General features: G+C 42.6%; 1 protein-coding gene across 2 annotated transcripts; it reads left to right on the top strand.

Moving 5' to 3' along the window:
• Positions 1–1,501: 1,501 nt before the first annotated feature.
• zbtb10 (zinc finger and BTB domain containing 10) lies at positions 1,502–20,147 on the top strand. Of its 2 annotated transcripts, XM_073463311.1 has the most exons (5): positions 1,504–2,457; positions 9,606–10,638; positions 16,605–16,670; positions 18,076–18,251; positions 19,061–20,144. In XM_073463311.1, exons 1-5 carry the CDS (start codon positions 1,783–1,785, stop codon positions 19,349–19,351), a joined length of 2,241 nt encoding a protein of 746 aa, XP_073319412.1. In that variant the 5' UTR covers positions 1,504–1,782; the 3' UTR covers positions 19,352–20,144. The 2 variants fall into 2 exon arrangements, with proteins under 2 accessions (XP_073319413.1, XP_073319412.1); XM_073463312.1 differs by lacking the exon at positions 16,605–16,670 and having other exon boundaries at positions 1,502–2,457; positions 19,061–20,147.
• The last annotated feature ends 6,705 nt before the right edge of the window (positions 20,148–26,852 follow it).

A 26,852-nucleotide genomic window follows, 5' to 3' on the forward strand; every position in this document is an offset into this window, starting at 1 on the left:
ATAGAAAACTAAGGATGTTATAGATGTTGAGTGTACAGAACAGACCAACAAATTCACAGATAAATCACAAGTGTAAAAGCAGTCGTGTACATTTTTTTAATGTAAAATTTCCTTCAAATTACTTTGGAACTTGAAGGGAAATCCTGGGGAGTTCACACTGAACTGGACTATCAGGTTTTATTCCTGCACTTATAGTGAAACTTATGGTGAAATCACCATAAAAAAATAATACCAGTAGGAGTATAGTCAATGATTTATTAGCTATAGCTGGAGGCATAACAGTGGCAGGAACTAAAGCACCGAAACCTGCGAGGATTACTCATTAATGTAATACCTGAGAGAATAGTTTTGACATACACTGTCCTGATCACTGCAGGGCAGTTAGACTTGTCAAATTCATTCTGGTGGTTACGTCATGTTGACAGCCAATGCTTGTATGAGCTGGAGCAATAAATAGATACACTAATCATACATGGCATGCCTTATTAACCCCTTGAGAATTTAACCATTACGGTGGGATATACAGCCCCTACCTAACTGTAATAAAAACCTGGGTTAAATCCCACTCTTGTTCACACGCTTTGTGCAAAGCTCTTAATTGGACATAACTGAAACTATACACCCAAGAATGCCAAGCATCACACACACAACTGAGAGAGAAAGCCAGATAGATGTTCACATGAAAGAGTGCCACCTGCTGGACCTGAACTTGATGACAGGGAACTGAAATATATTCAGACTCGAGACACATGTTGATATGTTGGAATATTTCACTCTAGGCTATAACATCTTAATTATCTCTGCAGGATGCCAATTTCACATCCAAATGATCACACAGCCAATGCCTTTATTAAACAAACATTTTAATCATAAAACAATTGCAATCAATTTATCATTTAGCATATATTAACTTAGATAAGAAATAAAAACAGCAATTATATTATAAACTTTTATATCATGGTGACGTACTATTATGCTTGCATGCTTGGGACAAGAAAAAAAAGTTGTATTAATGTAATGGAGTGGTAATATTGATGTAATGGAAGATTAATAAGCAATTTTTTATTTTAATTAAATATCACAATTAATTCACACAGCTGTATGTTTATACATACACTGCATATATGTGTATAAGCTGATTTATAGATCTTTATAATCACATTTTAATGCAAATATTGATTTAATATAGCATTGTTTTTATTTTTTATAAATACAATAAAATGTTTTTTTTTAAAAAAAAGAAAGTATTATAGACAGACTACGAGTTATAATGGAATTTCTATAGGAACATTATAGGAACATTATAGGAATATTATGGTAACCCTGTTTAGCAAAAGGCTAAAGTGGGGCACGCAAGGCAGCGCTTATGTGCAGAGATTACAAGCAAAGTCAAAAGATGAAAAGCATGCGGAAAATGGGTGCAGCCTCCAAACACAAAAGACCCCTTGCTGATAAACAGCACCCCCATCTTCCTTTAAAAGCCGCCCCCTCCCTCTCCAACCCCCCTTTCTCTGGTCGAGGTGCATTGTGGGGAGGAAAGTCGTTGCCATTCGACCTCTGCGGGGCCTGCGCGGACGCAGCGAGAACCCTGAAATTCATTATGCGTTTAAAACCTTTATTTATTTCCGCATAACCTACATACTCTCACCGGGAGGGCCAAAGCGGAGAAAAGAAACGACGACGGTCCATCTCTTTCGGAAAATACATCCTGTACAGAGACATTATTTCTTTCGGAGGGGGATACTGTTGAGAAAGTGAAGATTCTAATATATATTAAGAAAAATGTCCGGTGAGAGAAACCGCAGGTCGCTGGCTTTCCGAGGAGGTGGATTAGCTGGGTTAACGGGTTCCAGCGGTCTCGGTGGGGGGAACTGTAACAGCTGGGAGGCCCCGGCCTGTCAAGACCGACAATTTAACGGGAACAGGCCGGATCAAGAGGAGGACAGGGATCTGGGGGCAAACGGATCATCGCAGAAGAGAGTGGAGGGCGCTGGGTCTGTCAGCGATAGCACGGAACCCGAGGCGGAGGAAGAAGAGGACCCGGAAGGGGGCAGCTTTGCAGCCGCGGACGGCGACGATCGAGACGGCTCGGGGGAAGGGGACGACGGGTCCAGAGAGGGGAACGGTTTGACAGCGGGGAACGGTCCCAACAACGCCGACGGGCAGGAGACGGGAAGCGGTGCGACAGGAGGCGAGACGGGATCCAGGAAATCTGGGGTAGAGATGAGACCGCAGACGTTGCTTCAGAAACACTCACTATTCCATGCTTCGTGGTTGCAAGAATTTCCATGGCTCAAATTTTGCCAGGAGACGGGACTCATGTCCTGCTCCTGGTGTCACAACATTGCCACTAAAAACAGCGACGAGCTTGTCAAAGGTAGTCGCAACTACAAGCGGGCCTTGCTGCTGAGACATCACCTGTCTTCTGAGCACGGGAGAAATGACCCCACCAAACAGGTAACGTTAGCTCGAGTCCATGACGATTTCGCTTCGGTTCTTACGTAGCTTAATGTACCTGTCACGCATTTGTCACAGCATATGTCAGTTTCTGCTCTGTTTTGTCACTGTTGGCGACAGTTTTTACAACTTAAAAACACAAGGAAGGCGAAAATAGGCCATTACTTAAGCTTCACAATCCCCTCTCCTGGCTGATTAGCTAGCATCAGCCTGCTAACCTGAGCTAACAGCTAGCTTAGCCAACTAGCCCCAGTAGCTTCGCTGTGTACCCGGAGGTAGATGGCCACTGACGGCAGTGGAAAGCCCCTAGCGAGGCTAATGTCGACTAACTGAGTTACTGAACGGCAAAACACACTGAATGGTGTTACAATGAGAGTGACGTGAATCTGATTCGGCTGATGTCTCAAATGTGATGGTCCGTCCACTCATCTGTCAAACCTGCTCCAGTATGACACCTGCTAGCTACTCTCACACCGGAGGCTGTTTCCCTGCCTGTCACAAATGACTGTGAACCTGTCCAAAAAGTAAAAACAAACGATGGCCAGTTGTTGCGTTGTAGGTTTTGTTTTATTTTAAAGCTGCACACTGTACAGCACTCCCTTTGTTGCATCAGCAGTCTTCTTAATTGCTAGCTTGCTAGAGGTCACACAATGGCAAGGGCTCGACCCTAGCAGCCTTTGGGGAACCGCACCCCTTCCCCACCCCCCGCCTCTTGGCCTCTCTTGCAGCTCTGCTGGCTCGCAGTCCCGGGTGACCTCTGGCGCATTTCTTCCTCCTCCACCTCCTCCTCCCTTTGGGGAGCTAAATTAGAGGCATTGTGCTAGAATGACCCCCCAAAATCCATAGATGGTGTCACTTGCGGGGCTGGACAAGAGGAGAGGAGTAAATCATGTCGCCTGGAGCCTGACAGCCTGCCTGGCCCGCAGGCACCCTGTGTGAAGAGGCATGAATGAGTGAAATAGATGTCAGTAAATAGAATGACATGGCATCACCTGACCCCGTCATCCACATATTTATGGATTAATGGGCTCTAGTGTTATAATTTTGGGGCATGTCTTCTTCTGTATGCACAAGACTGAAACCATGCTAACCTGAAAATTATTTTGTTGGCTTTTAAATACTAGGTCGCTTTAGCCTTCGCTTGAGGTAGGTTCAAACTTATCGCCAGTATTGGCTTTAATTCAAAAACACTGAAGCCAGTTTTATATTTGGTGAACCCTGTCTTTATTGATGTGCATGAGATCTTTTTATTGGTTCATTATTTTTATTGCAGTGTAGGCAACATTTCTACGATACTGTTTCAGAGACCTCATAAAAACAGGGAGTGCATCTTTCCCCGAACAATCTGGTGTCAAAGGGCATTTCTCCCATCGGTCCTATATCTGAAAAAGAAAAACCTCACTACTGCTTCTTACTGTTCCTTGTACACTGCCACACTCGACCTCCTGTGCTGACAATGGTCTGAGCTGTCAGGGGAATTAAGAGCGGGGTGCTATTTGACTCTAATTTGTGAGTGAAGAGGATTGCACTACTACATTTAGTTCCCTTCCTTTGCACACGCAATCACTAATCAGAATGACTTAAAGTGATCCACTAACTTGTGTACATCTCTAATTGGTAAGGAGAGCAGTAGGAGTGGATTAGGGGCTTGGTATGGCTTCTCCCTAGCAACAAGGACCCCAGACACTATACGGAGAGGTTATCCAGGTCATTTTCTTGTTCAGAATAGAGCTGGGAAGATCACGTCCCATTGCTGCACTTCTTGAAATGAAAATGAAATCACTTTTTGCTGTTTTGATGTTCATGAGATTAGGTTTTTCTCCTAAGACTGCCTTTTGAATAGAACTACAATCTTCATATATGCACCACTGTTGAGATAATGAGCAGCAGTGTATGTAAAGCAAGGCGGCATTGTGAGGCAGTACATTAAAGGGGAATTATGGTGTTACGAGGCAACGTCTTGTTCTATTCACCCATTCCTGACGTTAGTCAGGCCTCTGCTGCATTCGTTAAAGCTAACTCAATTAGCCCTAGCACACCAGGGCAGCTGTGGTGAATGTGGGTCTCCTTGGAGAAGGGGGCCGTTGTCCTTAATTCTCTAGACTCTGTCTTGTGCTCTGATTGTTCCCTATGCTCGCTGGTATAAGGTTAAGACACGGCAAAAGTAGACCATTGGTTCCCTTAGATCAAACATGAGATCACATATCGGACGTATAGAAATTATTTTTACTCTCTCTACAATCACAGATTGGTAAATGTTATGTGTCAAACTGATATTCTTTGTCACAGCGTGTCCCTTGTCTTCACCATATATAGTCTCTATAACTGTATATACATATGTCAAAACGCACATTGCATTCATTGCATAGTTAAGTTAGTTTCAGTTCTCTCCACATCCAGCCTCTCCATACACTTCCTCTGTCTCTCTCACCCACCACTGCTTTCTTTTTTCTTTGTCGTCCAATTGTTTGAATTGAATGTCAGTAAAAATATAATTTACATCCATAATACAGCCAACTGTTCTCCAAACCCCTGCAATATCCAAACTGCAACAAAAACCCAGGCCAGGGTGAGGCTCATGAAGCCAGGTCAGACGACCCATGATGCTCCATTCTGTTTGAGGGCAAAACAAATGTTTTACCTGCATCACTGTGTTGATCTAAATGGGGTGTAAGATGAGATAACCCTCGCAATCAGATATGGGGGACCTATACAGGTCTTTTTCACCCCCTCATTTCAGTTAAGACAAACACCACACTCATTGTTAAGAGTACGTCTCCCCGAATGGGAAAGGGGACCCACCCATTGCGGTCTGGTGTCTGCCAGATATATGAGATGTTTATTGGGGGCCACAGGTCAGGGGAATGGGGTGGGGTGGGGTGGAGCCAAAGGGAGAATTCTTCTTGTTGAATCCGTCAGTGACTCTACCCTCCCCTCGTTTTCTCTGCCCCCCTCTTTCTGCCTCTTCTGTCAGAGCATTGTTAGGAAGCCGGGAGACACTCAGCACAGCCCTCCCACACCTTGGGCCAAACGCACACTGCGGTATTGTTCTAGCATCTGGGGACAGACGGGTTTGGTGAGGAGGGGGGATTGAGGCAAGGATACAGTAGATGTAGGGAGTCGTTGAGGGACCGGTGGAGATGGCCTCAGGGTTGGGCTGGTCATGGGGCTGGCTTGATGATGGGTGGGGGCAGATGAGTGAGGGGGTGTAGGCAAACATGTGTAAAAGGTAAACAAAAACTGGCTCCAGTGGGTCATTATGTTGCATGGGGACAGTGCTGTATCTCCTGATCTGTGAAGTGGGTCTGACTGTGGCCAGAGCTTCAGTAAGCTCCAATTTATGGCCACATTGGTTTGTTTAATCCACCTGTAAATCAATTCTTATTGGCCGTTGCCTCCAGATTTTAAAGCATCAATGTTAGACCCAGATCAAAGGATTCTTCTTCCCCGGCACTCTCTTGGATTCCCTTGCACTGCACTCTCTTTCTTCCCTTTCATTCTTCCACTCCTTCCATCTCTGGCTCGAATAAAAGCCGAGCCACGTCATGACTGGGGGAGGCTGATATTGTCCCCACATTCTCTGTTGGCTCAGGCTGGTTTTTGCCTCCAGCATCTGCCGTGCAGGGTTGGTCTGCTGGTTCTCCAGGCTCCCAGCTCACACGTGGCACATCTGGAGAAAGGATGATGCTGCTGATGAGGCCAGTATGGAGCAACTTATCCAGTACCAGGCTGTCCTAGCCTGACTTAATACACACACATGCACACACAACTCATATCAGAACTGCCAGGCCAAGTCTTACCTCTCTGGCCTGTTGCCTTGCTATGTGTAATGGATAAAAGCTGTGGGGAGTCATGGGGTTCAGGGGTAGGGATGGCTGGTTAGTCGAAATGATAAAATGGGTCTACTGATTCCCAGGTGCTAGGAGCAATATAGCGCTTGTTTTATTTATGGCATTTTTAACACATTGCTTCATTTTTGTGTTTAACTCTGACCCCTTCATCCTGGGAAAAATACAAGTCACTATTTATGTTAGATAGCGGCTTGCTGACTTTTGCTAGCTTGCCACAGTAGCATCAGCTAGAGTTTGTAAGCTGTTTGAATTCTAATTAATGAGAGATGCAATGCGATATAGTACTGAACATAATTCATCTTCCAGTTAGTCCAGCACGTTGGAAGCTTGTTAGTTGTCTCTTGGCAAATATCTGCATATGAATACATAATCTGTTGGCGAGGACAAGATTTTTGTATCAGAAGCATTCTGATTTCGGTTTTTAGTCCGTTTGTAGTTGGAATAGTGACAAAGCACATTTGGGCTGGTTGACTGCAGGTAAACAGTGCTTGTGGAGAGCAAAAGAGGCAAAACGCATTGATTGAAATCCAGTCTGGAAGGTCAGAACCCATCAGCTATCATCTGACCACCATTTAGACTGTTATGATCTTTTTTTGAAAATGTATCTGCATTCACATGCAGATATCTGCCTTTAAAGATCAGCCGAAAGACAACATATATGCCGATATGATACATCTGTGATAGGCGAATATCGGCCGCTATATCTGTCAGGCTTTAGTTCTAAGATTGGGTTTAATTGTATCAAGAGAGGAGAAAACAAAGCAGCAAAAAGTGTATGCGAACACTGACAATCCCACTCTATATCCAGCTCCTCTTGTTGTTATAGTCCACCTGCCCTTCACCACACCAATATATTCCGCCACAGTACTCAACATGATGACCATGCCCCTCCAGAGGCTTTGATGTGTATATCATGGAATAATTTTTCTCCTCTCTCCCCATCCTCTCCGCCTCACCCACATGCACCCTGGCTCCTTTTCTATGCTCGCAAGTGGGAGATAGTGTGTAATAAGAGAGTGAGTGCAGAGCCCTTTCACAAAGGCCCACAGTGAGTGGACAATGAGCCTCGGGGAGAACGCGGGCTATTGTAAAGGCTAAAATGGGGTGACCCAACTCCTTCTCTCTACTGCGCTGGCTTTCCGGCTCCCTCTGCTCCACATTTTCTCCTCCGCCCTTTTTGTCGAGGCTCAAGGTCTGGCTCTCAGTCTCTGCCTCATGCTCTCACTCTTTGTGCATGTGTTATCAGGCTTTTCTCTTTTATGCTCTGAACATTTCTCATCTTCTTTCCACACTTAATTCTATCAGCTTTGTTTCTACTTTTTTTTTTCTCCATCAGAACCATTCTGCTGTCTCATCTGCCATTATTCTCTGTCCTTCCAGTCTCCTTTTATGTCTTTTAGCCTGCAAAGTACGTCGACTTTCCCCCTCTGTCTCCCTCTCCCCCTGTCTGCCTCTCATTTCATCCCATCCCATCTCTCTCTCCATCTCTCTCCCCCTCCAGCTGTGGCAGAGGATGATAAGCCCCCCTATACTATCCTGTGCGCCCAGGCTGCCCTGGACAAGAGCTGCAGTGTGGAGGGAGTAGGGGTGGGGGTGGGGGCTGGGTGGGGACCTCCAGAGAAATGGATTTAATCTGAATTACTCGAGCTGAAACCCCAGCTGTGTGTATGTGTAGGCAGCTTGGTTTGTGTGTGTGCACATGCATGTGTGCGCAGAAGAGGTGGTGGTGGGTGGGGGCAAAAATGCAGGGCTCGAGCAATGTGAATTATTCTGGATTAGGACATCTGCTGTGCAATCTAAAATGAGCTGGAGATGTATGCTGCTGCATGTGTGTGTGTGTCCGAGTGTAAAAACTATAATGTAGGCTTCGACAAACACAGGGTGTATATGCATTTTCTTAATAGGCTATATATTTTTTCTATGTGCATGTGTGCATTCAAGTCCAACCATGTATTTTTGCATAAAAACTGTATGCATACACACTTATGTACTCCCCTCTCTTCAGCTTTGTACAAGGCTGGCCCTTTGCCCTGTTAAAGGGGAGCCGGGGAGGGGGAGTGGGGCTGGTACAGGGTAGTTCTATGCTTCTGCCAGTTCCCATCCTACAGCCACGTTGTGTGTCCTGCTTTGGACACTTGTCGGCCCTCCTCCTGGTCTAATTCTGGCGTGTTTTACATCTAGTTTCCCAGTCAAAGGGAGACATGATATTAATATACAGTAGCTTATGTGTGTTAAGTCTTTTTAATTTTGCAAATCTACTTTTCAACATGGCTTTGGAGGTGACAACCAAAGCCAAACTTGAAAGTGTATTCATAGTCATGAAGAAATAAACATCTGTCTCGGTCAAGAGGGCTTCATCTAGTATTACTACAAATTAAATCCATATTATGGCCCTGGTAAATTGATTCCTCATGGTTGCTTTAAAGAAAATTAAAACTAAAATGATATTTTCAACTCATTAAAAGGGGAATCCTGATGGACAGTGGTCTTAGAAATCTTTAAGAATAGCCAAATATGGTGTGTTTTTTTCTGTTTGGTGATAAATATTTTTTGTATTGCCTCGGATTTCTAAAAGATGTAGAAAAACAAGAATAAGAATACGTTGTTTTGCAGCAGCCCTCTTGAACAAAGGTTTCTTTCCAGGCTCACTGCTTCATTTTGTTTTTCAGCAGTCCTAGAAGTAAAAGTCAGTCAGATCAAGCAAGCAGTGATGGTAATTTCTCTACCCATTGGAAAAACAAAAACATGCAAAAAGTTTGGACAGGCTCTCTGATGTCAAAATGTAGTAAATTATTAATTCAAATTAATAAGTAAGTTAAGTAAGTTGGTGTGCCAACTTACAGGAAAGTCTACAGCAATTTAACAAAAGTAGCTTGAGGAAAGCACTGAACATTGCAGTCTAGCCTTTTTATATGTCAAATTGTAGTCTTTTATTAATCTGTGATTGGACCTCACGTCATATTTTTTGTGTTAGGAGTTGTGAAGTTTAAGTTTGATGGAGGACAGGAGTTAAAGGGCTGTGTAATACTACCTAGCCTGAAAATAACACGCCTTTCTTTGCCTCTTTTCCACCTCCTCCATAACACAGAAGCCTGTCAAACCTGTTTCACCCCTAGGGCAGGTGCGTCAGTGTCACACTACGAACCCCGAGGGTGTAAATGTGTGTGGCTTTTAAAGACAGAGTTACAGGAAGGGAAAATATATTTGTGTATAAGTACATTTGTTCTTGCTTTTGCAAATGATTTGCATGCACGAAATCCACCACAATAATGTATCTTTCTCTCTTTCATGTAAAAGGAGATGGTGAGGCCCTCAGACAACACCAGCCCCTCCACTAACTGCTCAGGGGAAGACTACCGCAACAAGCCCAGTGAGAACTCCTACTGTTACCAGCTTCTCCAGGAGCTGGACAAGCAACGCAAAAGTGGCATCCTCTGTGATGTCAACATAGTCGTCTCGGGCCAGGTGTTCCGTGCACACAAGAACATCCTGGTGGCGGGCAGCCGCTACTTCAAAACCCTCTACTGTCTGACCAAGGGCGAGGCCCAAGACCAGGCCACGGTCACGCACCTGGATGTCGCTGCTGTGCAGGGCTTCTCAGTTATCCTCGACTTTCTCTACTCCGGGAATCTGCTGCTCACTAGCCAAAATGCCATTGAGGTGATGTCTGTTGCGAGTTACCTCCAGATGACAGAAGTTGTCCACTCATGTAGGGCTTTTATAAAGGATGCCCTGAATATCAGCATCAAGCAGGAGGCTCCTGACTCAGTGGTGGTGGACTACAACAAGAGGCAGACGGTGGCCAAAGACGGACAGAGAGGGTCAGACCGGAAGCCAAGCAACTTCTGGGCCACGAGCATCCTGTCAAAGCTGTCGATCAAGGCCAGTAACAACCAAGGAAAGGAATCAGTGGAAGACGAAGATGAAGGCGGCAGGGTGAAAGAGGAGACCAGTGATATAGAGGTAACGGTGGTTGGGAGTGAGGGCTGTGCCCTGGTGACCCCTGGAGCCTCTGGCAACTGGGCCCACCACAACGACAACTCGTCTGATTCAGCAGAGACCAATGAAACAAGGGCGGCAAGCGGCAAAGGTCAGGTGTTCGTCTGGAACGAACCGACCACAGGTGGCGCTGCAGCAGCACCCGCGGCAATAAAGAGAGAAGCACCGGACGCTGCAGCTGGAAGCGGACGGAGGAAAAAACAAACCACCACGCGGCGTTTTGTGTACAACTTTCCACCAGAGCCTGAAGAGGGATTCGACGAGGGGATGTTCGTCCAGCCTTCAGCCTCCTACCCCAGAGAGGACTTCTCCTCCCTCTCTGAAAACGCTGGTATGACACACATTTGTACCTGTAAACATACCTCACACACTCCCCACCAAAATCCTTCTCCTGTATTGCGTTCACATTTAAATCATGAATTTCTTATTCCTAGTAGTCATATTTGTAATATTATGCTGTACACTCACTCCAAGTGAATGGAAGAGGCTCTGTTTTCAAGGAAGAGAGATGCATGTAGTATTTTGATCACCTAAATTAAACATCTTTATGATATGGAGAAACATATTTTCCTACATTATGTGTGGAAATCTGTTATGTTGGGGCCTCTGGATTACATCTTTTACACCAATGTAGAGCGTTCAGTCAAACGTGTTTTGCATGTTTAAGTAGCCTCTAGTGTACAAAGCTCAACAGCATGGCCAGGGTGAAGGACGTGTTTGGCCCTCTGCACTCGATGTAACTGTGCATCTATGTCTGCAAACTTAGCCTAAAGCTACTGTTAGAACAACAATAACCAGTTAAGTCAGTCAGGTAGCATCGTTAGCTAGCCTGGCGCCTCTCTGCTTCCTACTGTTCAAACATTTGAAGCCAAATAATGCACACTAAAACCTTGACAAGGTATTTTCATTCCTGATGTTTTCTGCATCATTTTACATATTTGTCCCCAAAATTTAGCTTGTCATATTTAATATCTTTTAGAAGACATCTGCATTGAAAAGTGTTTTGAATTTAATTTTGTTGGTTTGATCAATGCCTGTCCCTACACCATGCACCTGTAATGATTTATGCACCCAGGGGTCAGTGGTGGATAACAGTTATAGGTCACGTGGTCAGTAGTTGATCCTCCTCCACTGTTCAAGATCACACCTTAATAGGAATCAATTTTCAGCTTTTTCGATCAATGTCCCGCTGTTGCACCTAACAGCAGGGATGTTTGGTTGTCAAGCTCTTAACCTGCTGTGCATAGCCAACATGTGAGTCACCACTCCCGGCTGTGATCTTCACTAATCACTCCGGAGCAGGGGGCTTACGAAAGTTACGCCCACCTGCACAGAGATGTGTTGCCACATCACTGCTGAGACTTGTTGAAAAGGAAAGATGAGATGTGTTATAAGGTTCAAGTCAATCATTTGAATTCAATGAGTCGTATGAGTTTATATTGTTTTATAGTAAAAAATAATAACATGACAATACTTTAAATTGGGTTGGAGATAAGAATAGATCATTTGTCCTATTCTTCATTACATTTTAAACCCACGCTATATTCTGTGTTCGGCAAAAACATTGAATCCCTTCGACCTTTTTAAGCTGCTTTCACTCATTTAATCAAGATTTCAATCTTGCTTGAAAGACATTTTCCACTTATCTTCTCTCTTTCTCTGTACCCTCTGATAACTTCCTCTTTCTGTACTTTAAAGGGGAATTCCAGTATTTTAAAACCTGGGCTGTATGTTTTTCAATGTTTTAATGTGTAAATGATTCATACTTACCAAAAGTTTACGAAGCGGTCTATCAGAAGCTGTCAGCCACAAAATCGCTGCTATGGCTGCAATGTAATCCTTTGGGGCAAATGCGACTGTCAAAATTACGCCCACCAAAAGTGCTTCTTTTGTCACTGACAGGTTAAGGTTGTTGCTCAACAACAGTGGCTGACAACGTTACAGAAACAATTACTACAGATTCAGACTTTTTGTGTAAGTGTAAGATCTTTCTTGTAACCACAAACACAAGTCTCATTCAAGAAGAAGTCTCACTCTGAAATCTTGCGATTTGTAAGCATGAATCATTTAAACACACAAGCATGTCAATACAGGACCCGGGTATAAAAATACCAGCATTTCACTTTAATCTATCAATCGCCTTGTCCGTCCTACCCACACACAGCATAGCGCTCTTAGTTAGGATTGGCCGATTTGTTTTTTTCCATTTTCACATCCTCCAATCATGAGATCACCGAAAATTCACCCAGTCGCCAAAGGAAAAAGTAGTATGGACGACGAGAGTTGAAGAATTGTTATGGACACCAACATAAACCGCCATGTTCAGAACAGACCCATTTCTCAGATTCATGAAAAAGACACAACAAACTGTTTTGTAAGTCGTTTAAAATCACCTTAACATCAGTGATCATCTCTGCGATCGTACATATATGATCTGATGGCAACTGGCACAAGCCTACTCTTAGTAATCTGTTCTCTCAGCTCCAGCCTTCTCCTTCTGTTGGCCCCATTAAGCATGGCGCTGTAACCATAATGATATCACATATTAAGTGGAGTGGTATGGAGGGTGGGTGAAGGGGGGGGGTTGTGTGAGGCCAAAGTGTGTTTAGAAAGAGAGAGAGAACTACATTTTGTGTGTATGTGTCAGAGAGAGCGAGAGAAGCCATCCCTAATGCAGGCAAATGAAGAAAGCAGGGGAAACATTTCTTCCCCCAGGCCTCCCTAAATGCACTTGAATGCTCTTAGTGCCTCCGACTCCTCGTAGGGCTCTTTTTAATGTGTGCACAAAGTGATCCAGGGTGTTGTAATAGCCAAGAGGGAGACGCTCAATTTAAGACTGAGTTTGTCTGCATGTGTGCAAACTCTCCAACCTTCTTCTGTTCATCTCTGTTGTTTAGCTCCATGTCTCTATCTAATGTACACTATGTTACCAAACAGAGATATGGTGAAGACTTGAAGTAGGCTGTTAGTCACAGTAAAAGGGTTCAAGGCAACTGTTTACCCTCTAAATTATAGTTTTGTGTTTAACAGTTCATTTGCCTCCAAACCATGGAATTAATTCATACAATATAGTGTATGTTTACAGTTTGAATGTAGATCTGTGAATATTCAGACTCTGTAAGGCCTTAAAATTGTACAGATGCAGTACATCCGTGTAGACAGGATCACCAAAAATAAGCCTCTCCCAACCCCAGTTTTGACAGTCAAATTATTTATTGCTGTAGCCATGAACGTTAAAGGCCTGCGACTGATGGACGTCCAATTGTTTAACATATGTGAAAGATGGTTTTGAGAGACTGTGAGGCAGAAATGCATCATCCAGATGTTGTTTGATGTCAGGGTGAGAAAATGGCATTTTTACCTCTGCCAGGATGGTTTTCACCCGTTTCTGTTGGTTGGTTGGTTGGTTGGTTTGTCAGAAGGATTACACAAAAACTACTGAACAGTTTCCACTAAACTTGGAGTTTAATGAAAACAATCAGGCATATTTAGGTGACTGGTATCTATGAGTGAGAATAATTCGATGCAGATCAAAATAAAAGTCCAGATTGAACAGATCAAGGCTCCAGACTAATCTTTTTACAGAGGTTGCACTGGTGCGCCTAACTTTGTCATTTTGGTGCACCAGCACATAATTTAAGTGCATCAAATAATAGAGTTTAATTGCATTTTTTTAAAAATACATTCTGTAAATGATTGTAAACAGGAAAAAGGGTGCGAAATACATGCTCTTCTTTGTTTAAAACGCATGCAAAAATGCGGAAATCTCAATTCTTTGAGAAAATAAACCTCTACATCTCAGTCACACCAGTGCGACTGTGTGCTATTCTAGTTGCCATTCTGTTGGGGTTTTTTTTAAGCCACTAAATGAACAATTAAAGTAGTCATGTTTTTAAAAGATGCATTCATTTCTGTGGGTTTCTCACATTGTAGCGTTTTGACAGAAAGGTGTTTTCCTAGACGTTTCACAGTTCCCTTTTCAGAAGAATGTTCTTTGAATACTTTCTTAAATGTAGAAGTGGTGTTGAAGCAAGATCTTTGTTCCCCCCCCCCCCCCCCCCAAATAAACTAGCTGACCCCCTAACCTTTCAAAATCTGTGTCATGTGGATGGGCTGACGTTGACTAGTGTTTTAATCTGTCAATAACAAATAATACTTCATATGAAGATCCAGTGGCGTGTAGGTGATACTTTACAACTGTTTACTTCTGGATAGATGAGAAGTGTATTGCGAGATGTAATGTATTTGTAGCGTCCGATCACTCAAAACCATTTTATTTAATCCTTTTTCACTCCTCATCTTGTGGATTGCACATGGAAAAATGGTCGAGTGCCATTTATGGACAGACAGTCACTTGTCTCAAAGGTTTCAGTTTGTGACAGTGTTTCCCACAGTCTCTCTCTCTGCTGTCGAGGCTTGATAAGCCTTGTGTTGCATACAGTGCTCATTTGTTGGGACTCGCTCTGGATATGCGTGTCACATGATGTCTGACGTGTTAGTTACGCTTTATTGAAATATTGCTTTACAAAGCAAAATTGAGTTTGTACAATTGTCTACTGTGCATTAAGGTTTATGGAACGGTCGATCAATTTGCTCATTTGTATTACAAGGCAAAACAAAGCCTCATCTTTTCATTGTGAGTTGCTCAGACTAGAGCTAGACGGCCCTCTTGCACCATGAGTCGGCGTTTACTTGCATATTTCTGTTTGAGCCTAGGAGCCGTCATCCACCAATATTAGCTGTCCCAGTTTCTCACAGTGATGTCACACATCACACACACATTTGGCTTTCATTTTGCTGCACTTCGATCTCTGCGGTCATCCCCTTTCATAATATGTGCTTGTTTTTTTCTCTTTTTGTTTTTTAGAGGTTGTTTAACAACTAAAATGTTTAAGGCTGCCACCAACAATCGGTATTGTTATGGATTCATCCGCTGATTATTTTCCACAGTTAATCTAGTCTTTTAAATACTGGTTTTCATAGGTCCAAACATATTCTCTTCCCAATTTTATAAAGCAGAGAAAAGTAAAAAAAAATCTCACATTTTAGAGGCTGGAAACATCAAATGTACAGCACAGTTTTCTGGAAAAAGAAAAATGATTGATTATCTAAATAGTTGGTGGTTTGTTTCATAGTTGACAACTGACCTATTAATCGTCGCAGCTCATATTAGGTCATTATCAAATAGTTGCAGATGAACTTTCTGTTGCTTAACTAAACAATCAATTGCTTTTGCTATTAAATATTATTTTTACATCTTCAGAAGCATTATAACCACACAATATGAAAATTCTGATCTCTTTTTCTTTTGCCAAAGGGTGGTTATCTCTTTTTAAAATTATCTGTAATTGTTTGCCAAAAAAAAAGACAAAGCGATGATAGATATGACTGTAGAGGCAGCCGGTGTTGAACAGACTCTCAAGATGTGTTGTGGAACATAACAGTTGAAAGTGATGGTAGCTTTCAGAGATATAAGTACTTTGCCATTGCTGAGCCCAGAGCCAACACTCGTGGCCAATAAATTCTTGGGTCTTCTCCAAACAAGACTGTTGGATTGTTTAAAGGGTGGGTGCTGCACGCACACGCACAGAGCAGGTGAGGAACATTTGCATACACACCAGTCCCTGTTTAATCGTGCACACAAACACACACCCATGCTCACGCACACAAAAACTTCCCCCAATCCCTTGCGAGGTGCAAAGCCAGCAGGGGCAGTTCCTTCCCTCCCTAATCCACTCTAATGCAGCGGGGCTGTCCTCACTATTCCAAATATTGACCCAGGGAGAATGGACACAAACACACACGCACACATACACACACACACACACACACACACACACACACACACACACACACACACACACACACACACACACTCACTCGCTGGGGTGTGTCTTTAATGGCCTCTAAGCGCTGATGCTGGAGGAACCGGACACACACACACACACACACAGGTGCTCACACACAAGTGCTTACAAAAGCCGAGTGTAAGCTGAGCCGGTGTGAGGGCTCGACTCCTATTCTCTAATTAACCCCATCCCTGCTGGAGCCCTGGTTACACCAACAGTTTGTTGCTCTGGCCTGGGGAGCACACTGCTTTACATATAATAGTGGGCTGTGTCTGTGTGTGTGTTTGTTGTCAACTGAAACTTGCATTGTTTCACGTGGGGGGTGGTTAGTTTATGTACACGAGGCGTCCCGAGGTGTGCGTGCACCCCACCAGGCTTTCAACCACCTCTCATCTCTCTTTCTCCCTCTCGCTTCTCTTGTCCCTCCCCCCCTCCCCCCCTTTCCCAGAGCTGGCCAATCAGATCCAGTATAGCATCATCCAGGACTTACAGCAAGGGGAGTCCTGGGAGAATGGTAAGACGCCGCACTCGCTAGAACAGGAATGAAACTTGAAATATTTAACTAAAAATGCATTTTCTCCAATGAGTGTGGGCAGTCCAGTCAGTATGTCTCCTAAAGGGCTCATGTTAAAACAGCATTTAACTGCATTGTTGATGTGCATGACCCTCAAATGAAGATCTTCATTAACCCCAACGTCAGGGAATAAATGGGTAAAGTCAGTTTCATCTATATAGGCCAAAATCTCAGCAGGGCTGCTCGAAATATTCTCCCAATGTTTCGCACTTCTGTTCCTGATAGTTCCTGTTTGGAGCCACGTTTGTAGTGTTTTTTTCCTTTGCTTACTATCTTGCCATCACAGTTTGAGTTTGGCTCCCAACCCTGCTACTGACAGCTGCTGGGACAAAAAAAATAATACAACCAATCGAAGAAAAAAACAAATAACAGTAAGATTTCTGGCATTAAGTCGCGGTTTGATTGACATACATTGGTCCCATGGACGGGTGGAGTTGTGGGTGGAGACGTCGGCTTTAAAGACACATAAAAAGAAGGCTCTAGTCAGATAAAATCCCAGGCTAGCAAGGTTACATCTCAAACTAGAGAAAAAAATTCAAGTTGACTTAAACTTGAAAAAGAGGTGCGTTTCTTTCCTACATCTCCAAAGCCTAAATTAACAGCTTGTTGCACTCGTACGAGGTTCTGCTCTTCTGTGTGCGACACACACACTCACACCGGGAATACACAGGTGACCTGCTTCTCATCAACCCCCCCAGCCCCCACTCCCCTCCTCCCTCCTCCCCCCTAGCAACCTGCCCTGACAACGCCTCTGTTGTGCGCTCCCTGGCTCAAACAAAAGGCACCCCACTCTCTGAAGACTCGCTCAAGACCTGCACTCCGTTTGAAGCCTTCACAAAATCAGTCGATTTGCTTATTTATTTGTAAGCCCAGCTGTCGTCAGGAGCTTGTTAGCGCAATGAAGACGGTGCTGGCGTGAAAACATCTTGATTTCTGTCTTTTGCACTCTGAAATAATAAAAAGACACTATAACGAATGATATGATAGCAAGGTTTGATGGTGTTGTTCTCATTTTTAGCTTTAGTGATCTGCTTAAAAACTTCTGTAGCAAACTTTCACTAAAGGAGCTTCTTGAGATGCATCAGTTTGTGGTTTCTTATTCTCTCTAATGGTTGCCTCATTATAACTCAGTGATCTGATAAACAGGATATTGGTTCCTGACACACCCCTCTCTCATTAAAGGATCTATAGATGCAAATGTAGCTTTTACGGTCATTGTCTCGTTCTATCTCCAGTTCATGGAAGCAACTCTTAGTCAGCTTCCCTCGAACATCAAACCGTAGTTGTTTTCAGATCTTTAGGTGTTACTAAATCTGACCTTGTGTCTCTCTGTGTCTCTCTCCAGGCGAGTCCTCTCACCTAGCCCTCAATAAGCTCAAGTGCCCCCACTGTAACTACATCGCCAAGCACCGGCGCACGCTCAAGAGGCACCTGATCATCCACTCGGGCGTGCGCTCCTTCAGCTGTGACATCTGTGGCAAGCTGTTCACCCGCCGCGAGCACGTAAAGAGACATTCCCTGGTGAGTTGGCGTATGCACAGGATCCTCTCCTCTCTTTCACTACCCTCCATATTCTGCCAAACACTGCAGCGCTCTGTCCACCCTCACATCTTTGCACTCCACCTCATGTCTGGCAGCTCTCTGCTCAAGGGAGTGAGTGCAACAAGATATTTTTAAACGCAGAAATGTTTGGGCTATGATAGCTCTTTCTAATGTAGGGAGTATCTTAGAGTCTCTCTCAAAGTGGTACAAGACAAATGGATTTTTGAAATCAGCGGTCTGTATCATTGTCCTTGCAGCAAAACTTGAAACAACATGCAGGCGATGTCATCTGTCAAAGTTTTCTTTAAAAGTCAGAACATCGACTGTATAAACAGTAGATGAAAAAAAGTGAAGGCAATACAGAAATGCCTTGTATGTGCATTATTTCTAATGGCCAGGAGGGGGATGGCTCCACTGGTTTCAAAATTAATCGATTGTATGTAAGCTTATGAGAAAATGACCCAACTTCTCACTTGATTTTATCACCTCAGTAAACAGTTTCCTAATCAGTTTATGGTCTCAATCTCTAGTTTCAAGTCTTCTTTAACACAGCCTGATGTTCATTTGGTAAATTTGGGTCCCGTTTAGAGTAAAATACCCAATAAAGCCATGTGTGTTAAAGATTTAAGTGAACAAAACAACAGGATTTGTTGTTCCTCTCTGTTTCCAGTCTTTTTGTTAAGCTAAGCTAAAATTCCAGCTGTTCCTTTCAATGTCATATTGACGAATTATCAGTGACCTGACTCATCTCATCTCCTCGCCACTCTCCACATCTCTCCCTCCAACAGGTGCACAAGAAGGACAAGAAGTACAAGTGCATGGTGTGCAAGAAGATCTTCATGCTCGCGGCCAGCGTCGGTATCCGTCACGGCTCGCGGCGCTACGGCGTGTGTGCGGACTGCGCCGACTCACACCAGGCCACTCAGGAGGGCCTGGAGGCCATGGAGGGCATGGAGTTTCCTCGCGACGAAGACTTCGAAGGCGAGGACGGAGAGGACCTGGAGGGGGAAGAACCCACCGACAACGACCAATCAAATTGGGGTGAGGGCAATGCCGGTGCTGCCCCGGAAGAGGACTAAGAATCTTAACAAGCTTGAGAAACAAAATAAAAAAAGGTTGATGTTTAATATATATGTATACAAAAACTTAGCTGGTAAACAATCAACTCCAAAGTGCTATCAAACCATGAGGTTACTTAATTGTGCAAGTATATGACAAAGAGATGGATTTAAAACAAAAAAGCTTTGGTAGAATGGGAACTCCAAGATGTAAAGATTTTATTATTGTGAAAATGTGTCCCAAGTCTGGGCCCAGAGACCGCAAGAGAAAGATTAATAACGACAAATAATATGATAAATCAGGTTTTTGGTGATGTATTTTTATTTCCTGTTTTTCCGGGGCGAGTCGGGCAGGGTGGTGATGTAGAGTTGGGGTAGGCCAATCATCTAAAAGAGCGAAATGTTAATTATTTAATTTATGAAGAGAGGTTATTATGGTCTTATCAAAGTCTATAATTTTTATTTCTGTTGTTTTTGTCTGCAGGCAGAGGCGCAGTAATGGCTGTTGCTTTCTGCACAATCTGAAAGTATATTGCTTGGTGCTTGTAGAAGTACACAGAAGAAGAGCATTATTGTCCACAGGAAGATTTTTAACTTGCTCTGTAGATCTTGTTTAGATGCGCTAAATATTATTATATTATTCTTTTCTAATGTTTTTTTTTTTCTTTTCCCTGCACAAATCTTGGAACCAAAAAATCTGTTTTGTGACTCTAATGTATCACAGCCATATTTATGATTAATTTAAGAGGGCTGCGATATTGTGCCAAACAGACCGCACACCAAGATTTAGCAGGAAACAAAAACTACTGAATACGCTTTAAAAAGAAAAAAAAAAAAGACAACGTGAGGTTTTATGTTAAGCGGGGGAAAAAAGATGAATTTTTAAAAAAAAGGACGAGGGGAAATGTTATTGCTAGCTTTATACAAATCACGGCGTCACAGTAACACTTTATTATTATTAAACAGAAGCATTTGACTTTCACTTAAAGCTTGAATTTTGCCAAATGATGAAACGTTTGGTGCTGTAATGCTTGTCGCAGAATACTGGACCTACAGGCTATATATGATGTTTATAATCATAAAGCTTAAACTGACTCAGTTATACATATGTAATCAGCTCAAACTATAGAACACTGTTGTGCTACGGCGACTATCAGGTATGCTTTGCCATCGTTTTTAAGCTTTTATTTAATGCACACACACACATACCATTTTGTAGAACTACCGGCAGTACTTGTAATTGACGTTTTGAGGACCTAAGTGGACATCAACACCTGTATACGTTTGTTTATATTTGGTACTGAGTTATAGTATAGTAAATACAGTATATATATTTTGAATCACTTGAACCTTGGTCGTGAGGGGGAGGAAGTGTGCAGAAAATCATGATGTGTGATGTTTAAAGTCCGAAAGAACTCCATTTTTCACGTGTAGAAGGTATAAAAGATGTCATCGGTTTAATTTGATGTAAGTTTGTTTTTATTATTTTTAGGTCTGCCAGGTAGAAAAACACTTTGTTCCACAAAAAGTGAAGCTCTATGGCGCCTCATAGACATGCACTTACGTTTGTGTTCATGAAAATAATTTGCTTTATGTTTCTTCGCTTCCCCCAAAAGCGGGTCTGAATGGAACTATATAAAAACTGTTGTGTCTTTTCTTCCAATGAGCAACTTTTTTTTATTAGACATTTTGTTCTTTTTTTTTTTCTTTTTTTTTGTTATTTAATATTATATATATTGACTCCAAAATGCAATCAAGACTGTTAATTTCTATTTGTCCAACCAAAATTGTTGTTTTTAATTATTGTTGAATTATAATGTATGAGAAAAGCCAGGTGAAAACTTGCTTAGTGTAGAGAAATCCTTGCTCGTGTCTGTAATTGTTGAGATTTTTAAATGTTTTTATGCTACAGAATCATTCACTTTACCCTAGATACATATTTTGTTTAATTTTTGTCCTTTCCACGGATGTTTCCTTTTTCTCCTTTTGTTATTTCATTAAGCACATATTTTCTAAAGAAACATGGATTGTTTGCGGGTTGAAACCTTGGAACAGCAGTATCTGTTCATATGCAGTGGAATATACAGTATATACTGAAGTGCTAATGATACAGAAGAAGTGTAACTTCCCTTTACTCTGTGGAAGAAGATATATTTAAAGTCATAGAGATATTCAGCCTCTTCGTGTCACTTTTACCTTCAAATCACTGTGGGAGGGGTTATATTACGGATATATATATATATATATATATGTTGAGAATATATATATAAGATAAATATATATATATATATGAAGAAGATATTATTTAACTAGTGGATTTGTGTAATGGAACACATTGACAGTCAGCTCCAGACCTCCTGACGTGTTGGTTTATTTCCGTGAACTTTAACCTTCCGCTTTCTCTCTCTGTCTCTGTTCACGCTGTGTGCTTGTTCATCACACCATCCTGTTGTCTTGTTTGTTCTTTTGATACTATTTACCATCCTACTGATTTTACTGTAATGAATGAAACTCAAAACTTACGATGTATCATTTTAGATTTTATGCTGTATTTGTTATATGGACAAGAAAAAAAAAAAACACGAAAAACGAAGCAAAAACACTACAGATGTAAAGCAGAGGTTTTTTTTCCCCAGCTGTATTTTTTTACGCTGTCGCAAAAGGTTGTATTTTTCAACTTCTCTCGAACTTTAACAGTGATGCAAAACTCGGGCCGCGCCTCAGTGCCCACCGAACACAAAGCAGATTCAGGTTACTCTTTTTACGTTTTTATCAAAGGTTTTCAAAGATGGAACTACATTTCTCCTTTTTTCTGTCTGAATTGTACTACTGTTCCTCTCTATACTACATTTTAAGAATAAAACTTTGATATTGCTTTAACCTTTTTGTCCACTTATTGATCTGTACCCATAGGGCACAAATTCATAAAGGCATATATTTAACATTCATGACCAATGAAACATATCGCATAATATCCTCTGATCCAGATCTTATCCAGCAACACGCTGATTTTCTGTTAAGAAACAGGATAAACTGATGAGTAGAAGAAATCTTCACCCTGTCATGTCTAAAATGTGTGAATGTGGGATTATTATGATCTGGGTTTCATACATTTTTTTGTGTAAAAGGTTTGTGAACCACAAAGCACCAAACATTTATTTTCAAAAAGTGAAGCCGCACCGCTGATTGAATTAATCGATTCATTTTCAGCTACTAAATTAATCGCCAATGATTCTGATAATTGATTCATTGTTTTGAGTCTTTTTTTGTTCTACGAGCTTCTCAAATGTGAATATCTTCTTGTTTCTTTACTTCTCTATGACAGTAAACTGAATGTCTTTGGGTTGTGGAAAAAAAAAAAGACAAACAATAATCGATTCATCAAAAATTATCTTCGGATTAATCAATAACCGATCGACCGTTTAGACTACAAACCAGTTTCTGATTACCTTTTACATATTTCATGTATAAAACTACAGCTGTACACTCATTTTGGTGCATCATTGTGCATTATCTTGAGTAAAAGTAAAGATATTGTGTGAAAGTAATACTACCATACAGATAGCACTTGAGTAAAAGTCTTAAAGTATCTCATAATAAACGTACGTAAGTATCAAAAGTCATATTTTCTGGCAGGTAATGTACTCAAGTATCAAAGGTACGAGTAAAAGTAAATTATGCGTATAGTTGCATCTACTGAGTACCATTTGTCAACCAATATCGACTCCAATATTCAGCATATTTCTGATTATCAGAATAAATGGGGTTTTTTATTCGACTGCCATGAAATTAAATTAAATTAAAACTCTCTAATGCAGCATCAAAGGTAAAAGCACCTCAAAACAGGGACGACAGTAACAAAATGTGCATGTAGGCGACATCCTGCCTGTGAGGATGTCACAGCGGAGATTTTTGCATGTTTGAAAAGCAAAGTATCAAATATGAGACGATGATGTGTTGTGAACGTGGGGACTTCTGTAGTGTTTTGAGAACTTCCCCAGTCTTTCAGAAAACGTCCTCAAAGTAACTGAAACTGTCAGCGTGTCCACATACTGTAAACCCTCCGTCAGCACGGTGACACACCTGTGGTTAAAGGATAACAACAGGGTGACGTGCAGCAGACGGCCCTGGTTACTCGCTCGTTCCTGGTGATGAGATGATATTTTCAGAATGACGGCTTCAAATCAGGGCGACCTGCAGTGTAGTTAGTGGTTTGTCAGATTTACACATCTACAAATAAACCTCTGGAGGACGAGACTCAACAGCCTCATGAATCATCACCTAATCGTGTTAAATCAGATTTTTTCCCTCTACACAGTCCTGCCTGGGAATGTGTCTCTCTTATCACAGGGTGGACTGGGGTGAATGGTTTTGTAAACCATTAACTCACCACCACCCCCCTAAAAGCCAACATGCTGCCACCTGCTGTTAGGACTCTGGATTAAAACATCTCTTGTCTTTTTGTCTCAGCCGACACCAGGTGGCAGTACTTCTCTTTACATTTCTGCCTGTGCTGCTCCAGTTGTTGGAAGAATTGATCGATGCATTGATGAACATGGGTTGTGGGCCTGGTGACTGTGTTTGTGCCTGAGGTGGTGCACAGAGCAGTGATTTGATGATGGCTTATATTTAGGTTCAATCTTATTGGCTGGTGAATGAGTTATGATGTAAATGAGCTGGAGATGACCAAATGTAACACAAATCACTGTGTAAGGCAAAAAGCTAAACAGCATTTGCCGTGCATCCTTTTATTCAGACGCGCAGTGAGACCTCTGTGCTCCTCAGGTGGTCGTGTAAACACGTGTACGGCATAAAATCTGCATCAACAGATTAAATCTCCCTGTTCTGAAGCACGCACGAAAAGCAGAAGTAAAACCTTTCAGCGCGCAGGTTTGTCAAACAGATCGCCTCTGTGACAACTCCTCTGATGTTATCTGAGCGACTGACTGCAGCAAACTCCAGCAACTCCACTGAAAACAGACTGAAACAAATGCAAAGAATGCATTAAGAGTACAATCTACTGATGTGTGTTTGTCACACTGATTCTCTGTGGTACACGCTGTCCTGTGCGGCCAGACTGTGCGCGGCAGCCTCAGTTTATTGTACTGTGTTTATTTCCTCGTGGGCATGAGCGCTGCTGTGTGTGTTTGAGTGTACACACACACACACACGGGGCAGTCATCAAACATTGGCCTTGTGGGCAGCCACACACTGCTCTATTCTTTCCTGTTAATGTGTGTGTGTGCGTTCACGTGCACGTGTGTGTGCGTGAGCCTCCTTCCCCATTCACAGGCCCTTTTGTGTGGGTGTCTGTCAGCGGTGTTGTCTGCAGGCAGGCCCCCATTGTGTTGAACCACTGCTCCTTATTGACACAGGGCCCCTGGCGCTTCGTGTTCCCATGGCCCCCCAGCCACAGCGGACGGAAGGCTGAAACCGGAGCCCCGGACCTGGGGAGAGTTTGTTTGCACTCCCCTTTCTCTCCCCCGGTGCTCCTGGAGCTCTTGTGGGTTGGACGTTAAGAATCTAAGGTGGGAAGAGGTAATCATGTGGTCACAGCTGCAGCTGTCAACAGGGGAACCCCGGGTCCACCCATTGTACGGGTATGAAGTGTGTGTATGTGTGTGCGGTTTTGACCTACCGGCCCTCTGCCGTCCTCTGCAAAGGCTCGATCCCTCACAGTGAGGCACTCGGAGGTCAAAGGGAGAGCAAACATTAATGGAGAAGATTATTCTCTGCTCACTATTATCTCCTGTGTGACCTGCTGTGACCCCGCACTGGTGTTGAGACAAATCTGGTTCTCATGCGTAAAGTGTTCCCAGCAGGACGGCTTAATACCGCGCTGCACGTGGCCCGCATTTACACCGCCACTTTAAAACACACTTTGAAGTGAGAAAGCAACAGTTTGTACAACTGAAAACAGAGAACTGACATTTCTGTTTCTGTGTTTCTGACTAATCGTCCTCATTGCTCTACATTTAAAGGGGCACTCCACTGATTTTACACATAAATGTTTGTTGTTAGTTCATCTGAAATGCAGATCATTATGAAAACAGTTGGATAACGTCTTCTGTCGCTCTCATAAAGTTTGGTAAAGACATTTGAGACTCTCTGGCTTTGTGTTGCATGATGGGAAACGTAGGATACACTGTTTCTGGAGCTTGACCCATAATAGGGACTAAAGGTGAAGGATAACTCAACAATAATTTTGACTGTTTTTTTAAAGTGTTCAGATACAGATGCAATTTACTTGAGACCAGGGCTGCCCAAAGTGACCAGACGTGTTGAATGTCAAAGAAAACAAACCAAATAAATAAATAATAATAATTACATGAAACACATTTGTTTTTTTTAACTGTTTGCGGTTTCATTTCTTCTATAACATCAAAGAAAACACTTTTAAAGTAAATTCAATCTTGCACAGTTGATGGATTTCTTAAATATTGTCAAAACTTTATTGTGCAGAAAAAAAAGCTGTTGAAAGTCTCATCAAAGTATTGTTTGTATTTAATCAAATTAAAGCAGAATGGTTAAAATCGGAAGCTAAATGTGTTTTTTGCTTTCCCCAAATTTTATATTTAGTGAAAATAGAGATCGCACCAGCTTTATGCGGTGGGATACAGTGCACAGAAAGTCATGATATATTTATACCCTAGAGGGCACTTTATCATGTTTTATCTTCCTTAGAGGGCATCTAAGGGGGCACTGTCATGCCGTTTTTTCTCGAACATGGGGCATGTTCTTCTTCTTCCCTCTTCTTCTTTTTCTTGTTCTTCCTCCTCTTCTTCTTCCTCCTCCTCCTCTTCGTCTTCTTTTTTCTGTTCTATGGCAAGCAACCAAGATTATTTACACAGTATTATTACATGTGTGATATCAATATGATACAAATTTAAATATCAAGGATTTTGCCAACGCTGGCCTATTTGAATCAGAATCAAATAGATCATCTGTCAATAAGAGTCGCCACAGAGAGGTTCTGTACTCACTTAAATGTCAGACCTCTTCATGAAGGAGTGGCTGAGCGGAGGAGGGTGATGGGAAACATCAGTTGATGAAATAAAATGGGTGTATGTGGGGGTGGAAACGCTCCATCCATCCATCCCTCCATCCGGCTGTGTGTACAATGGAGCTCGGGGGCAGCGGAGTGAGTGTGTGTGTGTTTATGGCAGAGGGAGACGCACACACTCACACAGTGTGTGTTGGGCTGGCGGGCTTTGCTGTGTGAACCTGGCAGGGGCACACAAATAAACACACACACACACACACACACACACACACGAGGAAAGGCATTACCATGTGAAAACGAAAGGGCAATTAAGATGTGGAGAGTTTACTGGCTTGTGGTGTGGTGGCCTCTCTTCTGTCCGCTTTTCTTTTCAGCCTCGCTTTATTTAGGGCCACCATCTCCAAGTCAAGGCCAACACGATCAATACACACACACACACACACACACACGCACACACACACACAAGGTAACACACACACATTGTACGTGGCGGTGTTTCTGCCAGGCATAAACACCGCC

This window comes from Pagrus major, chromosome 3 (assembly GCF_040436345.1).
Source record: "Pagrus major chromosome 3, Pma_NU_1.0".
NCBI classification, from domain to species: domain Eukaryota; kingdom Metazoa; phylum Chordata; class Actinopteri; order Spariformes; family Sparidae; genus Pagrus; species Pagrus major.

Bases quoted from the DNA above. Each gene is read 5' to 3' on its own strand.
- zbtb10 (XM_073463311.1), top strand. From the start codon at position 1,783: ATGTCCGGTGAGAGAAACCGCAGGTCGCTGGCTTTCCGAGGAGGTGGA. The intron at 10,639-16,604 runs GTATGACACACA...CCCCTTTCCCAG, and splicing joins CTCCCTCTCTGAAAACGCTG to AGCTGGCCAATCAGATCCAG. The intron at 16,671-18,075 runs GTAAGACGCCGC...GTCTCTCTCCAG, and splicing joins AGGGGAGTCCTGGGAGAATG to GCGAGTCCTCTCACCTAGCC.